We start from the raw sequence: 27,975 nt of genomic DNA, 5'->3' as shown, positions 1-27,975 counted from the left end.
CAGGTCCCTTCTTTCACCTTCCCTCCTTGCATAAATGTGCAGTAAATTGTACTGGGAATTACAGAATATCCCATGAACCAAAAAAATGTTTTGGATGTTTAACGGCTTAGAAGTGTTGCAACATCTGTGCTTAGTTTGAAGCACACTGCAGTTGTTCTTGGGCACTTTTCTATCCTTCTCTGTATTCTTGTTCAAAAACAGATATTCCAGCCTTGTATAACTACCTCCTAGAATCAATTCATACTAGTCCGTAGAAAGGAAGCACAGTATTATATATTGTACACTGGCCCAAATGACTGGAATAGAAATACCTTTAAAGATTAAGGCCTCAGTAACACAATCTCACTGGCATCAGGGGGCAGCAAAATGAGGCCTGTCCTCATTCACCTCAAGACAAAACTACTTCTGGTACAGGCTGTATTTCTTTTAACAAACATTTTCCAAAATCATCTTTGCATAATGATCAGCACAGAGATGAAACAGCTGAGGAGGGGCAGAAAAGCCTAAATCCCTCAAAAAAATCCCTCAGTGACAGGCACATCAAACTCAAGAAACCGGAGCAGTTCTTGCATTTCTACAGATTCAGAAGGCTCCTACCACAAGAAATAAGAACCTAACTTGTTAAAGCAATTTTTATTTAAGTATTTGGAGGGAAACTTTCATATCATGAGTAAAAATACTAGAGTTGAATGTTACTAAAAAAAAAAAGAGTCAAGGTGATGGGCTCTCTGTGCAAACACAGCAGTTTCTGATGGAAAGGGGAAGCGAGGTGTTTCATAACATACTCCCTTTCAGGTAAAAAAATTAAACGCTAGTTAACTGCAGTACATGTCATCATTTTTATACAGGCAAGAGAATGAAAAAGAAAAGGCAAGTTAAGAGAACACAACCTACAATGGAATAAATTCATTCACAGCAGAGGCAGAGTAAGACTGCTTTTATGAAAATTACAAAGAAACATGATACAACAAAAATAGGGTGTGGGGAATTTTCCACTAAGATTAAAAATGAAAAACAAAACAAAAAAAAAAAGTCACTTTTTGAACACCATTATTATTCAAACACATATGAAGTTTCAACCTAGTTTTTTTCTTATACATGGGAAACACTGTTAAAGTGAATCTTCAAGAGTGAGAAGGCACCATGAACTGTCGTCTGATACCTTTAATGCACACTCAAGAAAGAAGAAATGATCTGGCATGATGCAAAAATTCATTAAGTGTTTATATATATTCATATATCTTTTCATTAAAAAAAAAAAAATAAAAACAAAAAAAAAAGCGGCAACAAGTCATTACTTCAGTGCCAAAATGTCCTTTTGCCTGGCTGACTCACTGGTTAAGATGATTTCTCACTGAGACCTGGGTGGCATTTTTATACAGTTGTGAAAGTGGGTGATTTTGCATTGTTGCATTTCATATTATATTGGTAAATCAAGTGTTTTCTAGGATCTGAGAAGCCAATCCTACAAAGTATTCCTAAACACTATGCAAATGGAATAAACGCACTGTCTAGAATGGAATACTCAGCTGTACTACGTGGCAATTCCACTGGATTCAGTTTGATATGTAATGTCTTGTAGCAGATGTTATAACAAAAATAACTTTTGCTTTTTGATTTACCTCACTGAGGCCATTAATGCTGTTCCTAAAGTTGGTTTTCTGGAGTTGGATGACATTTTCACTGCTGTCCAAAATGAGTTTGAACCTTAACCCTCCAGAGTTTGTTCACTTTGTTGCTTATATTATTGCACTAGCTACTAAAGTCTTATATCTTCCTATATAAATCTAATTGTTCAGAGTGCAGATTCTATATTTAGATAATGAACTGTATGAAATAAATAAAGCAAGGGGATTTTCTGGTCAGAGTTGTTGATATGTTGAATACCTTAATTATTTCTAAAGTAAACAGTTTTGGTGTATATTCTTAAAAACCTATAGTCATTCAGCATAAAAGCCTTGACGTAATACTTTAAGAATGGATTTGTTTTCCTTCTCAAAAAATGCATCAAAGAATTGTTTTAAATACAGAATCTGTGAGGCTTCCTACAAATTCATCTAAATCGTAATACAAACACAGTTTGTAATTCAGATAATATAGAAAGTTCTCTAGTGTCCATTGAAGTACGGTCCCCAAAATGCAGTCTGTTTTGTTTCTGAATGGGAAAACATTGCAAAACATTAAGCGGTTCCACTGGCTGAATAGGAGAACTGAGGAAAATGAGGTCTTCTCTCATTATCTACACAATCCATGCTGTCATCTGAAAAATGAAGAGGAGACAACATTTGCTACCTTCTCTCTATTTTAAGGAAACAAAGAGTAAGATAATGCACGGTAAAGGTATTTCTGAAAATTTCACTGTCTTTTTCTTTCATAACTTGAAAGGACAAAGAAACAGGAAGTCTTAAATCTCATCCCACTGAATAGGGGCATCAGAGAAGATCCTGGTGGTTGTACATAAACAGTTATTTGGATGTGCATTCAGAACTGCTAGGAGCTGCATTACTTAAATCCATATTCAGTTATCTGAATTTCCAGTAATTTCTACTTCAGAGCATGAAACATGCTCGGTTGCCATGAAAATAAAGGGTACTTTGATTCAATATGGACATTGGTCCATATCCAATTGACTGCTTGCATAGACACAGTGCATGTGCAGATGTACACGTGCGAAATTTGTGAAAAGAATTGTTTTGCAATGGGAATGTGCAGATTTGGAAAAGACAGCGGTACAAATAATGTCACTGTCTTCTAAAAGAGATTTTTCATTTCCCAACTGAAAAGACACGTGGAAAGTTTCACATCAATTTACCAACTTCTTGGTCAGATGCAAGTTTAAACTAATGCTCTTTCACACGGTCTGAAGAGTAACCTTAAGGTGACATTACAGCATATGATTTTTGGTGGTCTGGAGAATACAGTGGGAAACATTTGGGAAAACTTTACCTTGGTCAGGAGGAGTGATTGTTATCATCTGTGCTGTAAATTCTTCATCAAAGTATCTCGTATCTGTTTCAGATGTAACTTGTGGCTTAAATGGAGGTACAAGCTGTGAAAAGAATTAAAAAAATACCATCCATTCACAGGTTCTTGCAGTAGTTTGAAACAGGTAGAAACAAGCTACAGTGCCTTTTCCTACGTTCCTGAAATAAGTTTAAAAAACACCAGTTCATAAAGAAGGAACCATACACCGTAAAAAAAATGTGTGCACTTCCTACTTACGGGCATTGGAGGCATTTTGACTCTAGTATTTAGTTGCATGAAGAAAAGCCTAGAACCCTAGCGTTACTTCATCCTAATAAATAACACCCTTACAAATGTTTAATATTATATACTGGTTCCCCACCTAATTACATAGAAATTATCATCAACTGCATCTAGTCAGAATTATGCTCAAGAAGGATGAAAAGAGTAATAAAGATGTTCAGTGATACCAAACTGATCAGCTGGACTTGCATGTCACCACAAAGGTTGTAACAGTCACAAAAAAAAATCTCAGCTACAGCATTACTGAGCCCATGCAGCTCGGACTGCAACTGTGCTGTACGACTGACCAACCCAGGCGAACTGAGGACAAGGCAAGAGTGACATTAAGCTTTTATACTCCTGGTCCCCAAAAGCACTCTGATACCCACTCTGAACTTAGAAAAACTGGAGTGCTTATAAAAAACCAAGCACACTTAGCAATGAACATCCTCCTCCAGTTACACCACAAGTCGCACTGTTTGGTTTTTATTCTTGACACTCCCTTGGGCAGACAGGCTAGAAATCATCCATGTGTACCTAGGCTAGCTCTGGCAAGAGGAACTCCAGATGGAGTGGAGCTGCTTGACTGGGGCTGGAGGAGGAGCGCGCCTGGAAAGCGGGTGGCGGAGCTGGCTGCATACAGCTGCATAGAGTTGGAACACATACAATTTTGGAGGGCAACGGAGCAGGGATTCAGACCTCGCTCACCTCCCCGCTGCACAGTGTGCTAGAAACAGAATGTAAACACTGTTCTTTGCCCTCCCACAGAGGACACGTGTATAGCTCAGCACTGGGCTTAAGTTCGCCCACCGCTGGGGTTAAGCATGGCCATCTTTTAATATCACACAGCCACACCAGGCAACAACTTAGAAGTGTGACTGAGAAAGTATACTGCTTCCAACCTGGAACTGCAGGGAAAGGTTCATCAAGGTAAATGGTAAATTGCTCCAGCTGGAAGTAAGCAGTGACCCCCAGACTTGCACTTCTGCTTCTACAGAAACAGTAACGACCCTGACAGAAATCACTGCCTGGAAAACACCAATAAAGCTTGAATGTACAAAACACTTCTTTCCCATCCTAACCTTTCCTCCTGCTTAGATCTGAAGAATCATTTGCTTGACAAGATGGTAAGTAAGAAAAGCACTAGCTTCGAGCTCCCTGTCACCAGAATCATCTTTCTGATTGGTTTCGAGACCACCCAACAGAGTGTTGTCCTGTCTTACACACAACAATGCAATGAAACTCCTTCATTTTCCATGTAAAAACTTTAAGAAATGTAATCTACACATACACATACACATGTATTTCCAACTATGAAACAACATTTGCTGTTTAAAATCAATCTTTAAAAAATAATAATAAACAGAATGTTTATATACCTTAAGAAAACACAATTATAGTATATAGTTGTTGGGTTTTTTTTCAATTACTAATGATCCCCTGTGCCCAAGAATGGCTTAAAGGAGCCTGGCAAATATTCCTATCAAAAAGCCACAAGTATTCAGAAGTTGTCTTAACACCCTGATTTTAAAATGGGAAGAGGATATCCCAAAATCACTTGTTACTCTTAAGCTTTACACTCCTCCTGAAGCTACTGGAGAGGGAATGCTTTACATTATAATGGTAATAACATTATTCCCAATCAAGTCACACAAACATACTATATGTAAAAACCCTGTTAAGGATGAGTATTCCTTATTTCACATTTCAACTCTCTTCTCTTTCTCCTTACAGCTGTTTTCTGCCTACTCCGTGAAGCCAACCCTGGTTTGCCTTTGAGTAGTTGTGCGTGCATGTGTGTGTGAAGTTCTGTCTGTCCTTTTAAGCTAATGGTGGTTCTGGCACTCACAATGTTCCCGCTTGCTCTGGCTTGCTGTGCACAGCACAGAGTGATTTAGACTTGGGCACTGCAGCACACACCTGAACTACACACATCAGAATGACTTGGAGCAGCAATCCTAAGTCAGAACACATGTAATGGGCTAGCGCTGCCTGTATCATTTTCCTTTCTATTTCAGTATCTGTGAAAAGCAATTTGAGACAGATTATGATGCACACACAAGACTTTTTTTTTTTACCCCTCACCGTCAAATTCAGAACATTAAGCTAGAAACAGAGGGGAAGCCACAGAAAGCTCTAACACTGGCTCTACCAAGCAAAGATGTTGCTTTACTGAGAAGCTGTCACTGCAATAGCTCTGCAGTTCAACTAGCAGAGAGGTGCCACCTGTAGCCTCCCACTGCTGCAGACCAGCATGATACCCGCAGGCTTATGTTGGTTTGAGACAAGAAAGGCCAGAAAAAGAGACGTGATTAAAACCTCATTGTGTAAGTTTTGCTTGTGGGTGGGCAAAATACTGTAAATTAAAATGCACCTTTCTTTGCACCAGAGACAAATAACCCTCTTCCAGGAAAGTCTAATGAATATTTCTTAGTCTATATGAATAAATTCTTAGGACAACCCCAGTTATTCAAAACTCCTTATAATTCAAAGCAAAGTTATGTTTCCAAAAAGCTTAACTACAAAGTAAGCATTCTCCCTATCACCCCAAGCCTACATTCATAAATGCATTCACCATTATCTGGAGACAGTGGGTAACCAAGCTTAGCACACAAACACCTCTAGGCAGCTGACAAAATTCAGCCTTTATCCGTGAGACTGCATTTCAGGTAAATGCTGTAAGATCCTCTACGGACCACCCAGAACATAGGCAGCAATTACTCACAGCCTTTTTGGAATCTCTTCATTTGCACAGCATACCTATTTCAGATGTACATGCTAGTGGGATAGAAGCAAACCCAGAGTCTGGCCTCCCTGGATATGCCAGGGTCAGAATAAGTCTCAGCACACTGCTTTCTCAAAAAATACGTAACATTTGGAGTTTCCTGGTAGTTTCCACAACAGCTTGAGTCAGTGCTATTGCAGGAAAATGTATGAAGGCTTTCTCAGTTCTATGACTAAATAAATTGCTTCCAGCCTGTGTGATTTCGCCTCCATTCAGGTAACCAGCACTACCATCAAAGAGCAAATAACTTCACTTAAGACATTTGAGCCATTATCAACTTTTTACCTAAAACTGCAAAAAAGTAGCAAATCCTCAAGTACTCAGCTGGGTGAAAATGGGAGATACCTTTCTGTTTAGAAAAGTAATTTGGATTTACTTTTTAGGTTACACTGAATAAAGTCCTTGCAAATCCCTCCTGCCCTCGTGACTGCATGCAGCTCTCTCTCAAGGGGTGCTTTGAAAGGACAGAGGTCTGAACTCCATCTACACTTTCAAGGCACAAAAACTTCTGATTTTTCAGTTCCTTTTAGTCACACAAACCTGTGAGGAAGTGAAAGCAGAGAAAGAAACAGAGCACGCTTTGTAATTGCATACAGGCGCTGGACAGTTCTCCCACTACCATACAGGAACCAACAGTGTTACACTCTATTTTCTTAATGCAAACATTGCTAATAGATCACTGCATTAGTAATCCAAAGGATTAAAATTCTGTTTCTGCTAAGTTTTTTACCTGATTTAACCAACTGGAGGAAGAACCAAACTGTATTTAGACATCAAATGAGATCTGGTATCATGAGGGGCTGCAGGAGGAAGGAATGAAATCAGGAAAGGCTGGGATTGAGTGAGATCATGTGGCACTGGTAGATGGGAGCCTTTAACCCCCAGACCCACGTTATAGTTTGCTTAATTTCACAAAAACGTAACGGAAAATATGGGTGATGAGAATCAAATTTGCGAGGACAATAGTTGGAGTGAGTCCAGAAGAGGGCCATGAAGATGATTAGAGGGCTGGAGCACCTCTCCTATGCAGACAGGCTAAGACAGCTGGGGTTGTTCAGCCTGAAGAAGAGAAGGCTTTGGGGAGACTTTGTAACAGCCTTTCCATACCTAAGGGGGCCAACAAGAAAGCTGGAGAGGGGCTTTTTACGAAGGCATGTAGGGATAGCACAAGGGGGAACTGCTTTACTGAAAGAGGGTAGATGCAGATCACATACTGGGAAGAGGTTCTTTATTGTGAGGGTGCTGAGACATTGGAACAGGTTGCCCAGAGAAGCTGTGGCTGTTCCATTCCTGGAAGTGCTCAAGGCCAGGCTGGAAAGGGCTTTGAGCAGCCTAGTCTAACGGGGTCTAACACCCTGGCGGGGGTGTTGGGAAAAAATTACCCCTGGATTTACGTAAGAGCCCTCATTGCTCTCTACTTGCCTATTCAGTCTAATTTTATCACTGACGACTGGAAAAATGCAAAGGAGAACAAACAGCCCATCTCTCTCTCACTACTGCTTCTAACAAGTTTTCCTTCAGGTTCTTAGGAATCAACAATTAACTCCTGGGCTCACAAGGGATACATCAGTTGATGGCAAGGAATGACAACACGAATTCACAGGGAAAGCCATTTTAAAAGCTTATATACTGCCTCAGTTTGTAAGCAATTTTGACTGGAAGCAATTCTTCAGTCACAGAAATGAGGATCTCATTGAGATACACCTCTCACTGTGGAAGAGCAGCTTTGGTTCAAAAGCAAACCAACTACAGTATTTTAAGAAACATGAAACAATTTAGACTTCCTAAAAACACCTGCAAACCTCTTCCATGGAGGGCTTGCGTGTATCTTAAGAAAGGAGAACAAGATGTGAAACGTTCAGTGTATCCACAGCTACAATACACTGTAGGAGAGCAGTTGTAAAAGTACCTTTTTCTCGTATACATCTTGCCACACAATGCCAGCAAAGAATTTGTGCTGCATAATCTCCTTGGCATCATCCGGACCGCCACCTAACCTGTTTGGGGCAAAATAAGTAATTAGATGTTTGAGTACAGTTATTTTTCCTCATGCAATTTTTACTGAACAGTAGGCAAAGAAATTCTGAGTTTATATAATAGATTTGGAAGCCTTTGCTTCATATTTGTGTGCAAGGGCTTCAGGAGAGTCTATTTTAGGCTTCGACGCGGTTCCACTCAAAGATCTGAAAACATGCTAACACACAGAATAAAGGTCTCTCTTAAACAAAGGGAAAAAAACCCATAAAATCGCAATTCCAAAGACCTGCCCTTCAGGAATGATGCTGTCCTAGGGAGCACAGCAGATCCTGCAAATAAAAGGTCTGAGCCACACACTCTTCTCTCTAAATTAACAAGTGACAACCTCTCACAATTTTCTAGAGCAGAGTGATGCCAGCAGTAAAACTGAATTTGAAGTGTAAGAGAGGCAAGGATTTTTAAGACAAACTGATTTATGCAACCTGATTTAAATTTCCATTAAACAGTTGACAACTGCAGTGATAATATCGTGTTGTATGCAAATCTTTCCTCCTCCCTGGCTTCACGAAAGCACAAAGGGTGTTTTATTGACTTAAGGTTTATCAAGATAAAGCGCTTTCATTCCAAAATAAAACTGTCCACACAGCTTATAGATGCAATCAGTTTAGTTGCAGTCTTGAGCTAACAGACACTTAAATTTTCCTGTGGAGGTTAAAATGTTCTCTAGAAGATTGAACCACATCTGCAAGCAAAGGCACGCACTGATAAAAACACCACACATACTAAATAATCAGCAGCAGGCTTACTTCAGGTAACAAGGTTAAGCAGACGCTCAGGATTTTAAGTGTAAGAGGTGCCACCATGTTCATCCAGGCTGACCTCTAGTATCTGCCTGTTCCCTGCTTCTTGGTGCCACTGACAAACTGAGATATTATCCCTGTTTTAAGAGCTTGGAACAATTGCTTTCTGTGACCAAGGCAAGAGCTATACTGCTACAGAAAGAGGGCCAAGGACAGTTCTTTGGACCGGAAGCCAAGCTGCCTGGTCAGACCTCATCCGTGCTGCACAACAGCTGGCCCTGACTCTCCTCCAGGCCACATGTGGTAACCCTGCTGCCCTAATACATAATTATTTGGGAACAGAGGGGAGGGGTTTGATTCAAAATGTCAAAGGTAGCATGATGGCTGTGCTAAAGCCCACTGAAATGGTATTTTTACAGCCTCAGACTGCACTGCGTGCTCTGGGATGTAGCTTGAAGGCACAACCCTACTGAGAAAATGTCAGGCAATCATTTCATGCAAGGGAGTCAAATTCAGTGACACCTTGTCCAAACTGCTGTCTGGGAATGGATCCTGGTGCATTCAACCCTCTCAGCCGTGCCCAAGCACCATCTTCAGAGAACACAAGCTGACAGAGGCCACAGGTACACCAGAGAGACCAAGAAGCAGAGGTGCCTGGCAGTTCAGAACCCAAGCTTGCACAGCAACTTAAGGGGGCTGCTTCTTCACATTCCTTTGTGAAATGTGCAGTAGTACAGGGAACGTGTCCCCCAGTCTTACACTAGCAAAGTGTTGGGTGATGCTCTCCTTCCCCAGGTAAGCTTTAAGACCAAGCCTAAGTTTACTCTAGAGCCCCACAGGCCAAACCAAGCCAGACAATAGCTCTCCCATCTGCCTGGCAGCACATTATACAGCTGCAGAGCAGCCTGGAACAGAAACAAACTCCAGGGCAGCCTGGGAACAGAGACAGACTCTGTGAGTAATCATCTCTCAGGTGGTTCCACACAGACCTAGACGCTTTGCCAAATCTCTACCAGGCTCCCTGTTGCTTCCCCAGTGCAGATGATGATTGCCAGTGAAGAAGAGGAAGAAGTCAATCCTCTTATCCACAGGTACCAACACACTGCCCCTTCTGCACAGAAATTCAGGAGTGACTACAAGCTAGGAAGAACCCGAACTGTGTTTTGCAGAAGCATCCTGGAAGGCTGGGTGGCTGCAGCCATGCATGAGTGTTTTGGAGAATATGTTAGCTAATGGGAGCCCTTGTTCCATGAAGGGCAAACACATACTCAGGAAAATGCCAAGAAAAACTCCAGATGTTTTACTTACTTTTTAAAAATCTATACTATTAAACAAATCTATTCAAAATGAGTGGGGAAATGACAGAAACCTCATAGTTTGGATATGGACTTATTCCAACATACACTCTTTCCTTGCAGAATTATGAAAGGATCCTCTCAAAGAGAACAAAATTAAATCAGCACCTAATGCAAAAATCACAGGTAAGCACCACTGAGAGCTGAATGAGCAGCAGCTCTGCCTTCCTAAGGACATGCTGAAAAAAAAAGACATCAGGAATGAAAGTTCTTGAAAAGATTTTTATACAATCAGGTTAAATTCTGTTCATTTAAGTCTACAGACAGAACCCAAAGTAGTATCAATAGGACTCCACAAACTACAGGCAATCAGCTATGAATCCACAGAGAGATCATGTGCAAATATCTTTAAAAAGTCTATGTACTGTATTTTTATATCTATATTAAAATATAAATACAGCATATAAACACACATTCAGCAGCAGAAGTATTGCTATCAGAGGCCAGAAGATTGCAGTGAGTGGATCACAGGAAAGATACTGTTTCTCTGCTTCTCCATTTAAAAGTAAACAGTGCTCAGCACCCAAGTCCATTCCCAGCTCTTTAAGAAGAAACCCACAAGCTCCTAGTTTTACAGTTAAAAAGCTTCTACAGCAAGGACAGCCAGGCCCCAGCGGAGGAGAGTGGGCAGCACCACTTTCTCTCTGCCCTGCCAAATAATCCCATTCATAAGGTTGTGCTTCACCATATTAGGAGCCACAACACAGACACTGACTGTGGGCCAAATCTGAAGAGACTGTCACACTTTTAGGTGACAGATTTCTGTTGTTTACAAATTCACACGTGCACTGTTCTCACCCGAGAGGTGAGAACATCAAGCCATCTACCCTTCCCATAGCAGAGCATCACAAGCAGACATACACTGTAACTACAAATCACCTCCTTTCACAACTTAAAAAGACAGGGAGTTTGGTCTTCATACAGGTAAAAGCTTGATTGACCCTGATACTCTTGAGCATCTGCAGCCAAAAGAATAAGAAAAGTTAAAAGATATGCTGCTTTTTGTGCGAAAAAATGTTGACTGCCTCCTTCCATTTGATGCATGGCACAAAAGCAACAAAGGAGAATTTTAGGTCACGTGAACAGGAAATATTTACGGAACAGATTTTTTTCCTTCTTAGGGAAATTAGGGCTCACATTACACGATTAATAAACTTCTATCAATCCCAAAAGAAACTTCAAAATTCCTTTTCTCTTACAAAATGGGTTTTATATGACCGAATTTAGGAAACATCATGATTAAAAGCAGAATGCAATTCACTGTTCTTCACATTTTCCCCATATTCCTGTGAGTCTGAGACTGAACTGGCATTACTAAAGGCAGATGCTAAGACTGCTTCTATATAACCAGCTCAGTTACAATAGGTGATTTATCCACTGATGCAGGTCACAGTTTCCTAGCTCCTTGACATTTAACTTAAAATATCCACATCACTGAACTGCATTATATCAACCTTTTGTTGTTGGTAGGGGTTTTTTGAGGGTTTTACAGGAAAGGACATCTCCCATTTTCATTTTTTTTCTCGGTTTTCGCTGTTTCCTCTGTCCCACTCTGAAGTTCATCAGCAGTTACTAAATGCTGTCAATTCTGCCACAGACAATGTTACGATGACACCAACTTCGGTCCACCACTGGGCTTTGTGGAAGAGAGGATTTCTGTTGAATTACACAGTGGCTCCCCAAAGCATCATCAGCGGGCTAATGTCAACCAGACTACTGCACGTTATTTAACTTTTCACTCAATGGATTTTTGTAGCTATCTGGCTGGGTTTTCTTCAATATAGCTCCATGAACCCCCTATGACTCAACTACCAAGTATGCCAGGCACCCATCTGTTGTGGTTTAAGCCCAGCCGGTAACTCAGAGCCATGCAGCCACTCACTCCCCACCTTCTTCCCCTCCCTCTTCCCCCATGCCAGGAGGGATGGGGAAGAGAATCAAGGGTTGAGATAGGAACAGTCCACTAACTAAGGTATAATATAAAACTACTACTACTACCACCAATAATAATAATGACAAGGGAAATAACAAGGGGAGAGAATATAAAAGTTGAAAAGGGAAAGAAAGCAAACACAAGTGATGCACAGTGTAATTGCTCACCACCTGCAACTGATAACCAGCCCGACCTGAGCAGCGATCTAGGCCTTCTGGGTAACTCCTCCCAGTATATGTACTGGGCATGACATGCTCTGGTATGGAATACCCGTTTGGATAGTTTGGGTCAGGTGTTCTGTCTCTACTTCATCCTGGCTTCTTGTGCCCCTTCCTCACTGGTAGAGCATTAGAGACTGAAAAGTCCTTGATCAGAGTAAGCATTACTTAGCAACAACTGAAAACAACTGTGTTATCAATATTGTTCTCAGGCTAAAGTCAAAACACAGCACTGCACCAGCTACTAAGGAGAAAAACAACTGTTACAGCTGAACCCAGGACACCACCCCAGCACACAGATCACACGGTAAAAAGAACATGAAAGTACTAGGCCAGGACACAGGACTTCTACCCCTTGGGCTCCCAGCTCAGTTCTCTGTATTGCCTGAAACACCATGAAGTGTAGGGGATTTGCACAACTTCAACTTCTGTTAAAAACTTGGGTGAAGAGTGCTTGGTGAAAAAACAGTATTTAAGAATGGTCCAGGATCCAAAAAGCTTGGGAAGCATCAGTGTAATTAGCAAGCTCCAGGCATGTGTGCAAGCTTGTCTACAGTCTATAGTTATCTCTATCAGCAGCATGAAAAATCGTCTGTCCAAAAGATCAGAGCATTGCAGGTTCCAAGCCTGCAGAAGATACACATGAAGAAGTGGCTATATAAAGTGAGCACATTGTGGAGTAATTATTGGCATTGGGAAAACCTTGTAACTAGAAACAAGTGGGCATTCTTTGTAAACAAACTGCATTTTTGGTCATCAGAGATGCTCCTTTAAGAACAAATTACAGCAGGTGCTGCTTTTGTTTCTAGTGATTGAAAGGTTCCACCTGAATAAGCTACAGAAGGGTCACAACTGTACTTAACCCAGTGCTTTCCTGGACTGGAATCCTTTTGGCAGGGGCTGCAGCCACGTTTGCTCGCAGAGCATAGTGCCTGGGGGGCTGCTAATCAATTACACCACCTACTCCTGGAGATCCCCTTGCAGGCACTGGGTTCAGGAGGGGTGTGCAGCTGTTGCCACCTAGCACAATACCAGCCACGTTCCTGACTACAGCTGTTCCTGGTTCCCCATGTCATCACCAAGTTGAGACCTCTGGTAGTACAAATTGTGGATTTGCATTACAAGACATCTCCACAGGGTTTTCCATCAAAAACAGTGATGGAAATAGCCTACAGCGATGACAAATCCCTGCTACAAGTATACATATACTGGCAAAAAACATTTTCCTGCTATGTGCACGCACACATACATACAGACTAAACAAACATCAGAAAGAAAACCGGAATACTCTGCTTGCACCTCACATGAAAGATTTCCTACATGGGGCCCATCTACAGCGGAAGTTTCAGGACAGGAGATCATAGGCAGCGTCACAACATTACTTGTTTTAAAAAAGTCTGGATTGACAGGATGGCAGGTTTTAAAACTGATGTTTATCTTTGTGTGAAGGTCAACATCCTTTTTGGATCTTGTTTTATTTAGCCATTAAGGGCTTGGAGGTTTTGGTTGTTGTTTTGTTGGGTTTTTTTCATGTTTTTAAATCAAAGGTTACTTTTTAAATAACACAGCATAGCAGGAAACCTGCCCCACAACAAACAAAAAAAGTACAGGGGAAAAGGGATAAGTAGATTAAGCATGGTACAAACTCCACCACAAACATGGTTCAGATACCACCACCTACTGTCCAAAGCAGTATGCTAGATCACTAGTAGCACAGATTTAAACAGAACCTCAGAAAATGGACAGCAGCCTCAATTAGGACAGAAGGTGAAAGCATTCAGTGGAGAGCAGCTTATGATCCACAAGACACATTGGATGCATTATAACCAGAGACAAGGTTAATTTGCTTAGTCCCAGGCTATAGTTTGAGTTAATGGCAGCCACTACATTTTGAAGTTCACACTTCTGATTATCAAGGCTGCTCCATGTCGCTATTCATGTTGTCAGCTCATGTCAGAAGTTAAACCAGAAACAGGTCCACTTGCCGCATCTTGGCAGATGATCGCTTTGAATGGATTAGAAACAAAACTACAGTTCTTGTAGAAATACCTTCTTCAACTTTAAAGAAACCAAAGCTGGCACATGTGTACATGCAACAGCCCTTTGTGCAGTACCACTTGCAGCTGTTTTTCAACAATGATGATATGGGCATTTCATATGGTGGCACAAAACCAGTCACTTTTAAGTCACCTGTCTTGAACAGTTCCCTTTCGCAGCCACACCTCTGCAAAGCACAATCATTAACTTGTGAAGCCTTTACATTTTCTGCTCTTTTTTTTTTTTCCCTCGTATTTCTGAGGCCATGAATGCTTAAAAGTTGCAAAAGTCTCACCTTTGCTTAGGATCTTTCTTCAGCAAACCTGACAAGAGAGATTTTGCTTCAGGTGACAAAGTGCGTGGAAATCTAATCTCCTCCATAAGGATGAGTTCAAAGAGCTTTTCGTGGTCCTGATTGTAGAAAGGGAGCCGGCCACACATCATTTCATACATCACAACTCCTAAACCCCACCAGTCCACTGCACGACCATAGTCATTATCTTCCAGCACCTGCAGAAATGTAAGGAAAAGACTTTAGAAGACATTCTCAAATCAGGCATGAACACAGAGCTTAAGAGGGAAAATTTACTCCACGAAGTTCATCTTTTCATGTCACAGCCAAATCTACCAGCGGAGTATTTGCAGAAGATCCATTTGAAAAGAACTGGCATCCATGTTCACTGCACTAGGTGAGCAGAAGGGGAAAAAGGCAGCAGCGGGTACATTATGGCAGCTTCCTTCTCTTCTTCCTCCCACCCTCCCTCACATTATGGTCATGGTAAGTACAACTTTCGAAAGCCCCAAAGGCTGAGAACTGTTCTCACCTTACAGAGCCAGCTGTTAAATTCTCACTTATTCATCACAAACTGTTCCAAATGGGATCGAGTATTCTAGAAAAACCCGAACCTACCAAGAAGCCAGTGCAGGGAGAAGAGAGAAGACCGTCAACCTGTTACTTCACAAGCAACAAGCCAAACATCCCCATCATCTTCGTATCAACATGCACCTCCCAAATGGTGGCTCTGCACATCATGAGAGACCACCTACAAACACTGAATGACTAGTCAACATTAAACACTAAGAGCCAGAACACCAGCCCTTACATTTGACTGACTGTAAGGCCATAAAGCAGCAGTCAAATTGTCTGGAAATGTTTCTCCTCCTTCCCTTTACCGCCCCTCCAAAGGTACTTACTCGCTAGCTCTAACACTCCTGCCTCTGCTTAGAGGGCTGCAAACCCCAGATCTGTCACTGGGGTGGACTTCTCCAGGGTAACAGCAGAAGTCCAACCCAGTTCATTTTTCCCTTGATACTTTAACCTAACAAAGCCACAGCTGGTGCAGGGACTTGAGACCCCAGCAGTGTCCTCCATCTCTCCTGCTTGCTTGGGAGAATCCCTGTCACAGTGCATTTCTGATCTTCCGCACTGCAGGTTGCTGAAGTGAATGTTTTGCGGCTTATGGAGTAGATGTTAGAGGACTTCTCTAGACTTTGTGTCTCCTGTGCAGTTGTCTGTAGCTGACACCAAGAGTCTCATATTCCAGACCCTGTCCTCAGGTTTTAGTTGTCATCTTTACTCTTTTCATGGGTTTGCAGTGAACTGCTTACTCTTGTAAAGAGCACAAGTAACGACTGCACCACCATCTGGTCTTCTTGTTGCATGGTGTCAGCATAAGCTTTACACCGCTACAATTCAGAATACTTTACACTCAAAATTAAAAGGGTGAAAGAGCCAAATTAAGTTGAGGCAAGTTTAATAAAAGCAGGATTAGAACCTCTTCAAAACCTTGCTAAAGGTGTTTTGCACACAAAAAAGAGGCATCAAGACACTCCATGTAACAACTGTTTGCACTCTGCCTCTCTCTATTCACTAATTATTCCCCTTAATTATCTGAAAGAGGGAAAGGGCCTGCAGTAAAATCAAAAGGCTGCCAGGTATTAGATTACCCCACATTAGTCTATTTACAGCATCCCCTGCCGTATGATTCACACTAAACGACAGCTGGCTGTGCAGCTGCCCTGTATATGTATACGGCTGACACAGCTGCCGGCCGGACAGGATTCCAGGAGCCAGCCCTGTCCTTCCCGAGGCATTGCAGCCCTGCAGCTCACAGGAGATACTGTGTGACAACGCAGTTACGGCTCTCTGAGTCACCCCATTCAATGAGCGCTTCCTGTTCACACTCCCCTACACTTGGGATTCTGAAAATAAGACAGTCACAGGCCTCCAATTTTGGTTTTTATTTTTTAAACTGCTGCAAGAGATGCAATAGGAGAGATTGAAAGAGAAACACAAAGGCCTTTGCTGTGTGGGTAATAAATTCTACAGTTGCTTTTGAAATGCAGCAAATAATTCGAATTTTACTACAGAAAGTGCATTAATACTTTGAATTACAATCTAGATTACTAACTACGACTTTTGCCTTCACCTCTGTTAATTCTAAACAGGACGTAAAAGGCATATTTCTCCAGATCTCTTTATCACAACCAGCATACGCTCGTGTTAGTGAGTTTTACACATGTTGCACAAAACACAGCAATGGTTTTAGTATGAAAAATACACCGTAACAAAACAGGTATTGCACTCATTCATGATTTACTACCACACGCAGAATAGCTGGGGGGCAGTAAAGTAACAAGGTCATTTCACTTACATTATAGGATCACCATTTCCTAACGAGCAGCTCTACACTGCTGTGAGATGGAATTTGAAAGAGAAGGAAGAACAGCTGTAAACATCACAGCCATTGATGCATCTGACACATCAAAGTTGACATGGTTCAGTCACTGTCATCCATGCACGAGATTCCAGTATGAACCTAAAACCAACGATGTAACAACTGTACAGACACGCTGCTATGCCAGAATCGAGTTACATATGCAGACAAGAAGATCAAGACCCTGCTTTAAGGATGTGTGACCCTAAATGCACGAATATCACTCACACACAGTTTCCAGATTTTTTGCATGCTATCAACCAGATGACAAAAGCCTCCAGAGTTTAACACTCCAACTCACAGATGGGATTTGCAAGTAAGGGAGAGAACTGGGTTAATCAAAAGGATCTGTCCTTCAGGGCTTTGGCTGAACCAACTTTTTTTTCCAAGAGAAAAATAGCAGCAAATACTATAACAGAGAGGACAACACAATTCCTGCACAGGGAATCCCCACATTCCCAGTTAGGAAGAAACAAAACCAAAGCAATATTTTTAGTCTCCTCATAAAATCCTTGATGAAAAACTTAAGTTCAGCAACTGCTTTTAAGAAAGAAGCCAATATAAAAGCCATGTTTATGAATAATAAACATTCTGTCGTGCTGCTAATTACTCCCTGCATCAGTAAATCTCAAATCGTGGTGCATGGACCCCAATTTAGATTCACTGAAGACTTCTGGTGATCCATGGAGAGCTGGCAGCTATCATGAGACTGGCTCCACCTCCTTGATGCAAGCTACTTTGACAGGTGCCCACATTCTTCATTATTACAGAGACTGGAAGCCCTTGAAAGCAGCTGGCAGTTAAGAAAAAAGAACAAACAAAAACCAAAAGCACACTGCCATTGCTTTCAAGCGGAGATCAGCAAAGGCTGATCAGCAAAGACATCAGCTTCCAGTAGGAATGCTCCTCCTCCTCATTCACTTTAGCTTTCCATACTTTATACTTCTGCATAGCTCACTAAAGAAAGGTTTGCAATGCCCAAGTCTCCCACCTCAGAGAAAGGCTACATGCTGGCTGTGAAAACAATACATAATCTGCCAGCACCCCAAGACTTGCTTCTGCCTGTGCTCCAAGCTGGATGGAAGTCTTAACGCCACGGGTAGCAAAGCACCCCTTCGAGGCAACCAGCCCTTCCTGTGAGGCACATGAGGTTAGCTCAGGTTCCATGCCCTCCTAATGCAGTGAGTCGGCTTCCAGACAGTTCAGAGCGTGGGCAGAGAAAACCAGAGTCTGCCTGAAAAATACCATATATACATATATCCTCTATCACACAACTTCCCTTTTGATCTTCTCGTAACTAACTCACAGCTATAACACCACCTGTGTTGCACAGCTCTCAGGAAGAGTATTTCCAGAATGAAAGTTGAAAACACATGTTTGTGTTTTACACTTAGAAAAAAAAATTGTACAAAAAATCCCCAAAACATGAGGTTTGGGAACTGAGATCCTCTGCTTGGATAGATTTCCTCTGAAACCAAAAAGTTTAAATTAAGACTGAGAAATATCTCATGCTCTTACAGTCACAAAACAGTCCACGCTTCTACTGCGTACCATACTAAATGCTGTGAAAAAACTTGGTCTGTCCTGTTCTTAAAACGTGTTGCCTTATGTTGTCCTCAAAGAGAACTGGACAATACTTTCACTTCTTGAACAAAGATGTGGAATTAGAACTGATTTAAAAGGATTTTTTTTTTTTGTTAGATTTCTGACACAAGAAGCAAGCACTGTGCCAGTAAAATGGAAATACTCCCTGAAGCGAAGGAAGGTACTACTCTGCCTGAAAATTATCACGTATCGTTATGCTAAAGGTATGTCCCAGAACATGATGAATGAAAGATTCTCAGTATGTGTTGTTACATAACAGTAGTTACTGTATGAACACATTATGGTACAGAAATTATTCTGTACCGCTACTGCTATCATGCATGGCATTTAAGAAGGTAATTTAGTACAACAGCCAACGTAAACCTACCTCTGGTGCAAGATACTCTGGAGTGCCACAGAAAGTCTTCATTGTTGCTCCATCCTTGATGCCTTCTTTACATAGTCCAAAGTCTGTTATTTTTATGTGTCCATCTTTGTCCAGCATAAGATTTTCCAACTGGGAAGACAATCCAAATGAAAGACATCATTACATAGAACACACACTGCTCCTCAGCAAGTCCATCAAAGAAATGAATTTCTGCAGATCAGTTTTCAACCTCTTTCTCACTGGGGTCAGAACCTCAGTAGCTGCCAAAGCACATATGATGTAAATACGCATTTATATCACTTCCCTTAGTTCTTTATGAAACATTAGGTAACTAATTTGCAGTCTTTGGTAATTGATTATATATATACAGAGAATACAGAATGTAGACATTGTATTAGTGCTTCTATAATGTTATTGCCAACAGAACACTGTTTCTTTTAAACATGAATTAAGTATTGTGCCTCACAGAACTTCATCCCTGCTCTCACTCTAAGTGATTTTAGGAAATATGCTGTACCAGTAAAGGATAGCAAATGAAACAAAAACCAAATGCAAGACCAAGGAACCACTTCCAAGGAGACCCTTTACACGAGAGTCACTTTACAGATTTACCCAGCACGTGGCTGTGGTAGCCTGCACCACTATTTTTTTTAAAAAGCCATCCAGATTTCAGAACAAAGTTTCCACAGGAGTCATGGTGATATGGGATACAAAATCCCAGCAGGAATCCCAAAATGACTTTGACATAGCCTGAAAACATTCTACAGCAAGCTTCACTTCGGATTGCTCCTAAACGAACTACCAGTATCCCCTCAACCTCACCTGGAAACACTTCTCAGGAAACAAAAAACCAACAAAAACCTAGTAACCAAGCTATTGTTTAGTTTTCCTCAATTTCCCAAGTTTGCTTGCCCTGAGATTTCTTGTTTGGTTAGGTTTTGGAAGTGTTGCTTGTTTTTCTCCTTCTGTGCTCACCAAACAAATAAGCAACTTGAGGCTTATCCAATTCTTCTAACTGCAAACAGGTACTATGAAGGTAGTGCTGCGCAGCACAGTGCAAGGAAGTGCAACATACACACACTATGAATTTGCATCTATCTTTTAAGACCTGGCATGAAAAACCCAGGATTATGTTCCACCATGCAGAAGAGCCAGCAGGGTTTCTCTTAGAACATAAGCAGGCAAACGTAAATGCAACTCAAGCAGCTTGCTACCCCTTCATATTCTCTGAAACGCTGCCAGGGTCCTCATAAATGCATTATACAACCTAATATAGAAGTGTTTAGGCATCCTGTAAAGTCAAGTCCAACAGCTGCAATAACTGCTATGTTAAAGTTCAATCGGGAAAGGCTTTCTTATAGTTCAGGCTTATTTGCTTTTGGACTAATAAACAAAAAGGCCAAACTCAAAAAGCCCGCAGTACTGTTTTTCTACGTACCTTCAAATCTCTATAAACCACATTCTTCTCTGAATGCAGGTAATCCAGGGCTGAAACAATCTCAGCTCCATAAAACCGAGCCCGGTCTTCAGAAAAGACACGCTCTCTTGACAGATGGAAAAACAACTACAAGAACAGTAATTTGTTACTGTTAGATTGCACATGTTTCTGAATTATGTCTCACACTTTGCAGGCCATCCTGCTTGGAATGTGATATTACCAAAGAGAAAACCTCTTCCCATCTTCACCCAGCACCCAGCTGTGTGCTCAAATGTGTTAAAAAGCATCAAACTAAATGATTAGATAATTGTATCTCACATTCACAGCTGCACACTGATAACCAGTTTGTGTGCTCCACACTCTCGTATGTACAGAAAATTGTAAAACCCCATTTTGATTGAGGTACAATTGCATACTAAAGCTACAGCTCAATACGTGATTCACTCACATGTTAATATTACAACCTTTTCTTCTTGACTAACAGTAACTTGTTTTTTCTCTAGTTCTCCCTCCAAAGTAACACGTACTCACAATATTCATTAAAAAGTGTTAATACTTGTCTGAAGAGCAACCAGAAAGCAACCCTGTATTCCTGAATTACTACATGTCAGATTACAATATGCTGCTGTCACATAAAATATGAAGCTACACCCAAAACTTTTATTCTCTGAAAGTGAGTTAAGAAAATTAAGCCTTAATATTAGTTAAACCTGCAAACAGCTCTTTTTAACTGGGACAACTTGGGTTAATTAGAATTGCAAACTTGGACCTTAGCTAAATAAAATCAAACAGAATTAGTAGTAACACAGGAAAGTCCTAAAGTATTCAACATTATTAGATTTCCCTTACCTCCCCTCCATTAGCATACTCCATGACAAAACACAAGCGATCATGTGTCTGGAAGGAATACTTTAAAGCCTAAAACAGATTTAAACCAAAACTTAGAAGACAGATAACACTGACAGTTATAAGAGCATTTTAAATAGATTTTCAGAACCACAGACATAAAATTCCTATTTTAGTGGATTATTTTTTTTTTTTTGCCCTTGAATCTTATATAATATTTACATTTCCTTGTTGCAGCTGAAGACTGATCCACCACCAACTTATTTAATTAAATAAATTTAATCAAACATTAAAACAATCCCTGGCAGAAACTATCAGTAACACCTATAATCCTGTGAAACTAAGTCCTGGCCCATTAACAGTGACACAGAAGTACCAATAGTGGCTCTGAAGTTTCCTTCGCAGTCCATAAGCTCCCATAGTTTCATCTCACAGACAAGAGGCCATAACCAAACCCCAGAGCACAAGGTTTTACTGCACTGGCTACAAGCTCTCTGATAGGAAACACAAATGTATTTACACACATCAGCCCCCTGGTCTCTGCCCTGCTGCCTGAAACTGCTCCCAGTTGACAGCCTGCCAAAGGGTTGAGCAATGCTGTCAATATCAGTTTGTGAGCAATTTACAAAACCAGACTGGACAAAGGGTGTGATGAAGCATCACAAGGTGCCTTTGTAGAGTCCTATCACGTGTATTCCTGTGGCAAGGGGAACATCAACTTGTTTCACACAGTCTTAAGTTTTCTGGTTATAAACCCAGTCTTGCGGCTGACTTCTCAAGACTGCTCTTGATTTGGATATTTGGGTTTATGAAAGCACTAAAAAGAAAATACCACATATGATGTTATTGTCTTCGTTACTAAGTGTGGCATTTTTAAACCAGTCATATTTGCACAGAGAAAAGGAGGAACTGGCTTTAGACATGTCAACAAACATTTACTGGCCAATACAGCCAATATTTACTTCCAGAGGCCACGCTTAACAGGTCTGAATTCCGGCTAGGCCTTTGTGTACCTGGAAAATGGAAACCACCAGGATGCCACAGAAGTCTCTTACAGGGCTTAAGCAGTTCGAAACAACTCACAGCCAACTTGTAATAAATACTAGAAACAAAATGTTGAGGTGAAAACTTAGGTATCTGAACTCGACCCAGAGAGACTGCTGGCATTAAAGGTTTAAACTGAGAGTATGGTTTGATTTTACAAATTAGCCAATCCAAAAGAAAAGCAGATAAAGCATAGTCCTCTTTCCTGTCCCATCCCACATGCTCCCACCATTATCATTTAGCTGGCATTACCAGTCCTCTGATTCCACAGTGAGCTGCTTCTGAGATCTTAAAAAATACAAATGCAGGCAAAATTAAAGGGTTTTCCCCCCAAGTATATCTTCCTGAACTTGTCTGTCACAAGACCAAGGTCACTCTGATCTCTGCTGCAAAGAGAAGACCAAACATCTGGAGGACAAGGGAAACAGATACTTCTCTCAGAAACAGCAAGCCATTAAGTGGGTGAGCCATAAAGTCAAACCACACCCTGAAACACTGTCTTCAAGAGGTACTGAGGACCTGCTCTGCAAGAATCAGAAGACCTAAAAAAGCATTTTAATCTCTGCCTCCCAAAAATGGAAGGGTACAAAAATACAAAGCTACTCTGAAAACACAGATCTCGGGAAGTATTGCATAAGTAACAAAAAAATAAGAGAAGTCTTGGCTGTCATGATGTCAAGTTACACTCTGCAGAGGGAGAAATGCTTACTGTTAAGAATGGGTGCCGCGAGTTCTGTAAGACACGGTTTTCTGTCAGCGTGTGCGCTACTTCATCCTGAAACACAAGCAGAAGGAAATCAGCAAAGTGATTCCCCAGACCACAGATCCATTTCAAATACTAACAGAGCAATTATTTACATGCACTCAGAGGACCCTTGGTATGAATTTCCCAAAGGCTGTATCAACATTCCCAAGTTTCCCATCTACTCACCTTTGCTACAATAACTTCCTTCTTCAGAATTTTCATAGCATAATACCGTCCGGTTGCTTTTTCTTTAACTAAAATGACCTTTCCAAAAGTGCCTTTTCCCAGTAGTTTAAGGTATTCAAACTCATTCATGGTCTGTTAATGGTACAGATAAACAAGAACTGAATTACAGGAGCTAATAAGTATATTATTCTCAGACTAGAATTTCTCATTCACATGAGAATGCATTGCATATGTTGAGTATGTGGGGTTTTTTAACCCTTTTGCTTAGCAGAATTTAGGAGCAGAAATGCTTCTTCCATACAAATGAATACCAGTGCACTCCTAAAGATAATCTATCAGACTGTTTCGGCTGTAAGTTTTCAATTAACAGAACACTTTCACGACTCAACAATCAACTGTGTAAATACCACTCAACATATTATTATTACTCCATTGACATTTTGATCACTTTGTCACTGCAGACATTCACTAAAAGACACATATTGCTCTGATTCCAGGGATTAAATCCATACCTTTTTTCATGATGTTCCCCACATCTCTAGGTGACCAGCCTTCTTGTGCTTCATTAAGCAGCACCAAAACTCACAGACAAAAGAACTACCTCACAGATTAGCCACTTGCTCTTATTCACAGGAAAGATGCTCGGGAAAATCAAAATCTGTTGCAGGCCAAGAACAGTCTCTCTATTGTCGTATGACCACTGCCAACATGGCAACAGTAAGACATACAGCCAAAGGCTACTGCAGCCTCAACTGGGGAAAGATTTTAAGCTTATCTACACGGCAAACTTCTTCCATATTCTTCCTGAGACCTGGCTTAGGAGACTTTCTGCTAATCACTGCCTAGTTGATGCCAGGACCCCAGGAATAATTTTGGTTATCTCACTATCGTGCCTAGAGAGACAGTCACTCTCTCAGAAGAATGCATGCATGTGACCAACAGGGTGGTTCTTGCATTTTTACAAAGAGCTGCTCAGCCAGAGCTGTATCTGTTCACTCAAGGTCACAGAAGGCCCATAGCAATTGCAATTCAGAGTGACATGTAAGTAGCTACCCACGTAAGTCTAAAACCCCTGACATGACAAAAGGGTAACACACATACTTAGTGATGACACAGACAGCATTTGTTATGTCTGTGGATTACAATTCTTTCTTACAGGTGGGAGCACTTCAGAAAATAGAAACCCAAATGGGAGACCATAGTGAAGTCGAAAGAAATGAAGGCAGGTTGAAGACATTCCTTGATCTTGGACACCAGAGAAGGACTCTTCATCAGGGACTGCAGTGACAGGACAAGGGGTATTGTGTTTAAATTTAAACAGGGGAACTTTGGGTCAGATATAAGGAAGAAGTTCTTTACTGTGAGGGTGGTGAGGCACTGGAACAGGTTGCCCAAAGAAAGGATAAATGCTCCATTCCTGGCAGCGTTTTAAGGACAGGCTGGACAGAGCCTCAGAAAACATGGTGTAGAGTAAGGCATCCCTGCCCATGGCAGGGGGGTTGGAACCAGATGATCTTAAGGTCCTTTCCAACCCTAACCATTCTATGATTCTATAAGGCAGATACCTAAAAGGGCTCCACAGGTAAATCTCTCCTCTGGCACATACTTCTTTCACGGAAGGCCATTGTTGAGATGGCCCTGTGCATTCAGACAATGCTGAGCTTGATGCAATGACCTGAGCTCTAGGAACACCATGGAGAGATGGTGCAGCAGCTGTCTGGAACTTAGCCTAAGCCCTTAATCTGGAGCAATTAAATCCACTAGATCACCCTGAGTCTTGTAAATCCACTGGAATATCTTTACACCAGCCTCCACAGAGTTTTCACAGTCACACTGTCCAACAGCAGCTATGAATTCAGACTCTGTACCATAGGAAAACAGGCAAACCAGATTTAGACCTGTGCTGGCCTTGAAAGCCATACAGCAAGGACATCTGAACTCAGAACACCAGGGAACCCAGACAGGTTTTGCGTGGTACCTGCTCAGCTCAGACAACTGTTTCCTCCAGAAGCTGCATTTACAACCAGCTGTGTTATTTTTATGGGAACAATGCGTCTTAATGGCTATTTCTTGCCTACATTTCAGAAGACCTAAAAAACAGGTACACTGACTTACCACTTTGTGTTTTGGCTTTGTCATAGAAACTTCCATTTCTTCAGCACCTGAATTATCACTAGGAGAGCCAGATCTAAAATCCATCATCTCTTCCTCTTGTTTCTTGAGGCTGTCTGCTACTGTTTGGATGGCTTTTGTCCATTCTTCCCTGGCAAAATATAAGCAAAGACATTCATTACTCGTGACTTCAGATTACCGTCTGCCACGGCAAGGTCACCACGGAATACAGAGCAACTAATGCTTTCTGATGAATCAATGCAACATACAATGAATTATGTGCATTTTTAAGCACTGTAAAAATGCATTTTTAAAAGCACTTTTAACATACATCTTTATTAATCATACCAGAAACAAGAGACAACTGAAGTCTTCACAGCCTGGATACAATATAAGGCTTTTCAGACAACAGAATTTCTAATAGGCATTCAGTCAGCAGCTCAAGATATGACCTGGTGATACAGAGATTTACATAACAAAACCAGACTTGCCAAAACCAAAAAGCAAAAGGCTCCCATGCAGCACAAAACAATTCAACACAGCTTTGCCATTCCTATGATGCACTAAAACACATATATCAAACTGCTGGGGGCACTATGCCGCCTCTTCGTAACACTTATCTTGAATTTTAATGGCAAAGGGTGTTCTAGAAGGCGGCATGAAAGCCCAGGATACTTAGGTTATTCCTCTGTTGTAAAGATGATGACAGAAGTACAGCAATTCCCATGTTTGTTTTAGCAGAATGTTAGCAAAAGCAGCAACATTTTCTCTTCGGCACAAGTCTTGGTTATGAGAAAGTTTCCACAGCTGTTTCAGCAATAGGTGCTCTGATACTGACCCCTTCAACTCCCATGGAGACCACTTCCACTCCAATGTCCTTTGGGAAATTTCACACCTTTGGAAACTACTGAAGTGAAAGTTCTTGGCCTTCACTTCATCTCACTGCAAATTTGTTGAACATAAAGCATACAACTCATAAGGACTCACAGGGTTTTGGGACAGGCTTTAAGGCATACAGGGTCTGAAGACATGTTCAGTGGACTGTGTGAATTTACCACATTTTACTACCTTTTGTTTCTGTATAGAACAGTGGTTTAGTTGATATGTTCTGGACAGTGGCTAAACTCTTCCCCCAAGGACACCCTAGGTGAAACACTTTGCTACTACGGCAGGAACAGGAGAAAGCAAAGTCCATGGGAAATAGTACCCAACACAAGATTCTAACAAAAACTATACCAAATACACATAAGGTTTTTCCTGCCCTGTGCATTTATTTTGGATTTTGTCTGAACATGCACTATCCGGCCCTATCTGGGGCAGCAAGGTAATGCCAAACATTCTGAACATTCTCCCTATCCTCCCACCACAGACTACTTCATTCACCATCACAAACACATTCCTTTATTTACTAGTCATTTGTCGTATTCAGATTACAAAAACCTTTTTCTGCTGTATTTTTATCTCTCCATCTCTCTCAAAAAACAAAGAATGGTTTTCAAGGCACAGAGAAAGCTAAAGGAATAACTACCTTTACATCTCTTTTAAGATCTGTTACTGACTTGAGATCTCAGCCTTCCTGAAGTAAGTATCTTTGATTTCTGGGAGACCAGAATTTCACCCTCAGCTTTTATGTCTCAGGCATACACAACAGAGGTGACTAACACTCCGAGCCCTGAAGTGTCACAAAGCTGACTTAATTGACAAGGAGGGAACAAAACAAGACTGAAATATAATCTTCCCCCAAGTGGAAACTGTTATTCACTCCCTTTAGGGTCACTGACCACAAAGCTACTAAAAGAAACACGGACCAGTTTCTTTTTCTTTGCTTTTAATTTGATTTCATCTTCTTCTGATCATTGTAATAGAATCAACAGCAATAAACAGGAACCTTATTTAAATCGGTGCATGCAAAGGCTACAAAAGAAAAAAAAAAAAGCAAAGAATATTAGGCAGAATTTTCTGATCTTCAAAATAAACATGTGCCAGTGTCATATCTAGGGAGCACAAGGGTTTTAAAATACCCAGGGCAATGGTACTGGAATAATTTAAGTTCAGTTCCTGAAGAGCAAGTAAATATTTAAATACTCTGTAGTTGTAGAATAGCTGTGCTGGAAAACTGTTCTCTCAGGAGGTAAGAGATCAACTCTCCAATGATGAGAGCACAGGATGTATGCTCTCAGCTTTGTTTCCTAATAGCTGAAACAGAAATCTGCAGCTGCAGCAGATAACTATCACCTTTATTATCTAATTTGCATAAAACATTAGAAATCAGCAGTGACACAACTAACTTTTCCCTTTAAAAAGTATGCTAAAGACTTTAAAAGGTCAGTATTTTGATACAACACAACTTTGCCCGAATCTCTGTTTCACTTGTGCTCATCCTTCCAGAAACTTTCAGGTCAGAAACCCTGCATTTCACATACCACAACATTTCCAGTGAGAACTGAGCCTTAGGGTTCCAGAAATAACTACCTATGTGCTAGTACACACCTGCACCTGTCCATTTTGGATATCCAACCTAGCAGCACTTCATTTACAAATACTACTCAAAATCCACTCTATGA

General features: G+C 41.0%; 1 protein-coding gene across 4 annotated transcripts in view; it reads right to left on the bottom strand.

Moving 5' to 3' along the window:
* Positions 1-618: 618 nt before the first annotated feature.
* The window catches only part of AKT1 (AKT serine/threonine kinase 1), a 73,940-nt gene continuing 46,583 nt past the window's right edge, over positions 619-27,975 (bottom strand). For all 4 annotated transcript variants that reach the window (XM_065684109.1, XM_065684108.1, XM_065684111.1 and 1 more), the window contains exons 5-14: positions 25,415-25,562; positions 23,300-23,431; positions 23,078-23,143; positions 21,328-21,396; positions 20,479-20,604; positions 19,041-19,169; positions 14,647-14,861; positions 7,941-8,028; positions 2,947-3,049; positions 619-2,260 (exon numbers count right to left, since the gene is read on the bottom strand). In XM_065684109.1, coding sequence (XP_065540181.1) covers positions 2,181-2,260; positions 2,947-3,049; positions 7,941-8,028; positions 14,647-14,861; positions 19,041-19,169; positions 20,479-20,604; positions 21,328-21,396; positions 23,078-23,143; positions 23,300-23,431; positions 25,415-25,562 — 1,156 coding nt within the window. In that variant the 3' untranslated portion in view covers positions 619-2,180. The remainder of the gene's footprint in view (positions 2,261-2,946; positions 3,050-7,940; positions 8,029-14,646; positions 14,862-19,040; positions 19,170-20,478; positions 20,605-21,327; positions 21,397-23,077; positions 23,144-23,299; positions 23,432-25,414; positions 25,563-27,975) is intronic.

The sequence above is a fragment of the Lathamus discolor genome, chromosome 6 (assembly GCF_037157495.1).
Source record: "Lathamus discolor isolate bLatDis1 chromosome 6, bLatDis1.hap1, whole genome shotgun sequence".
Classification (NCBI taxonomy): Eukaryota; Metazoa; Chordata; class Aves; order Psittaciformes; family Psittacidae; genus Lathamus; species Lathamus discolor.
This window is presented reverse-complemented; position numbering and strand designations above follow the sequence as displayed.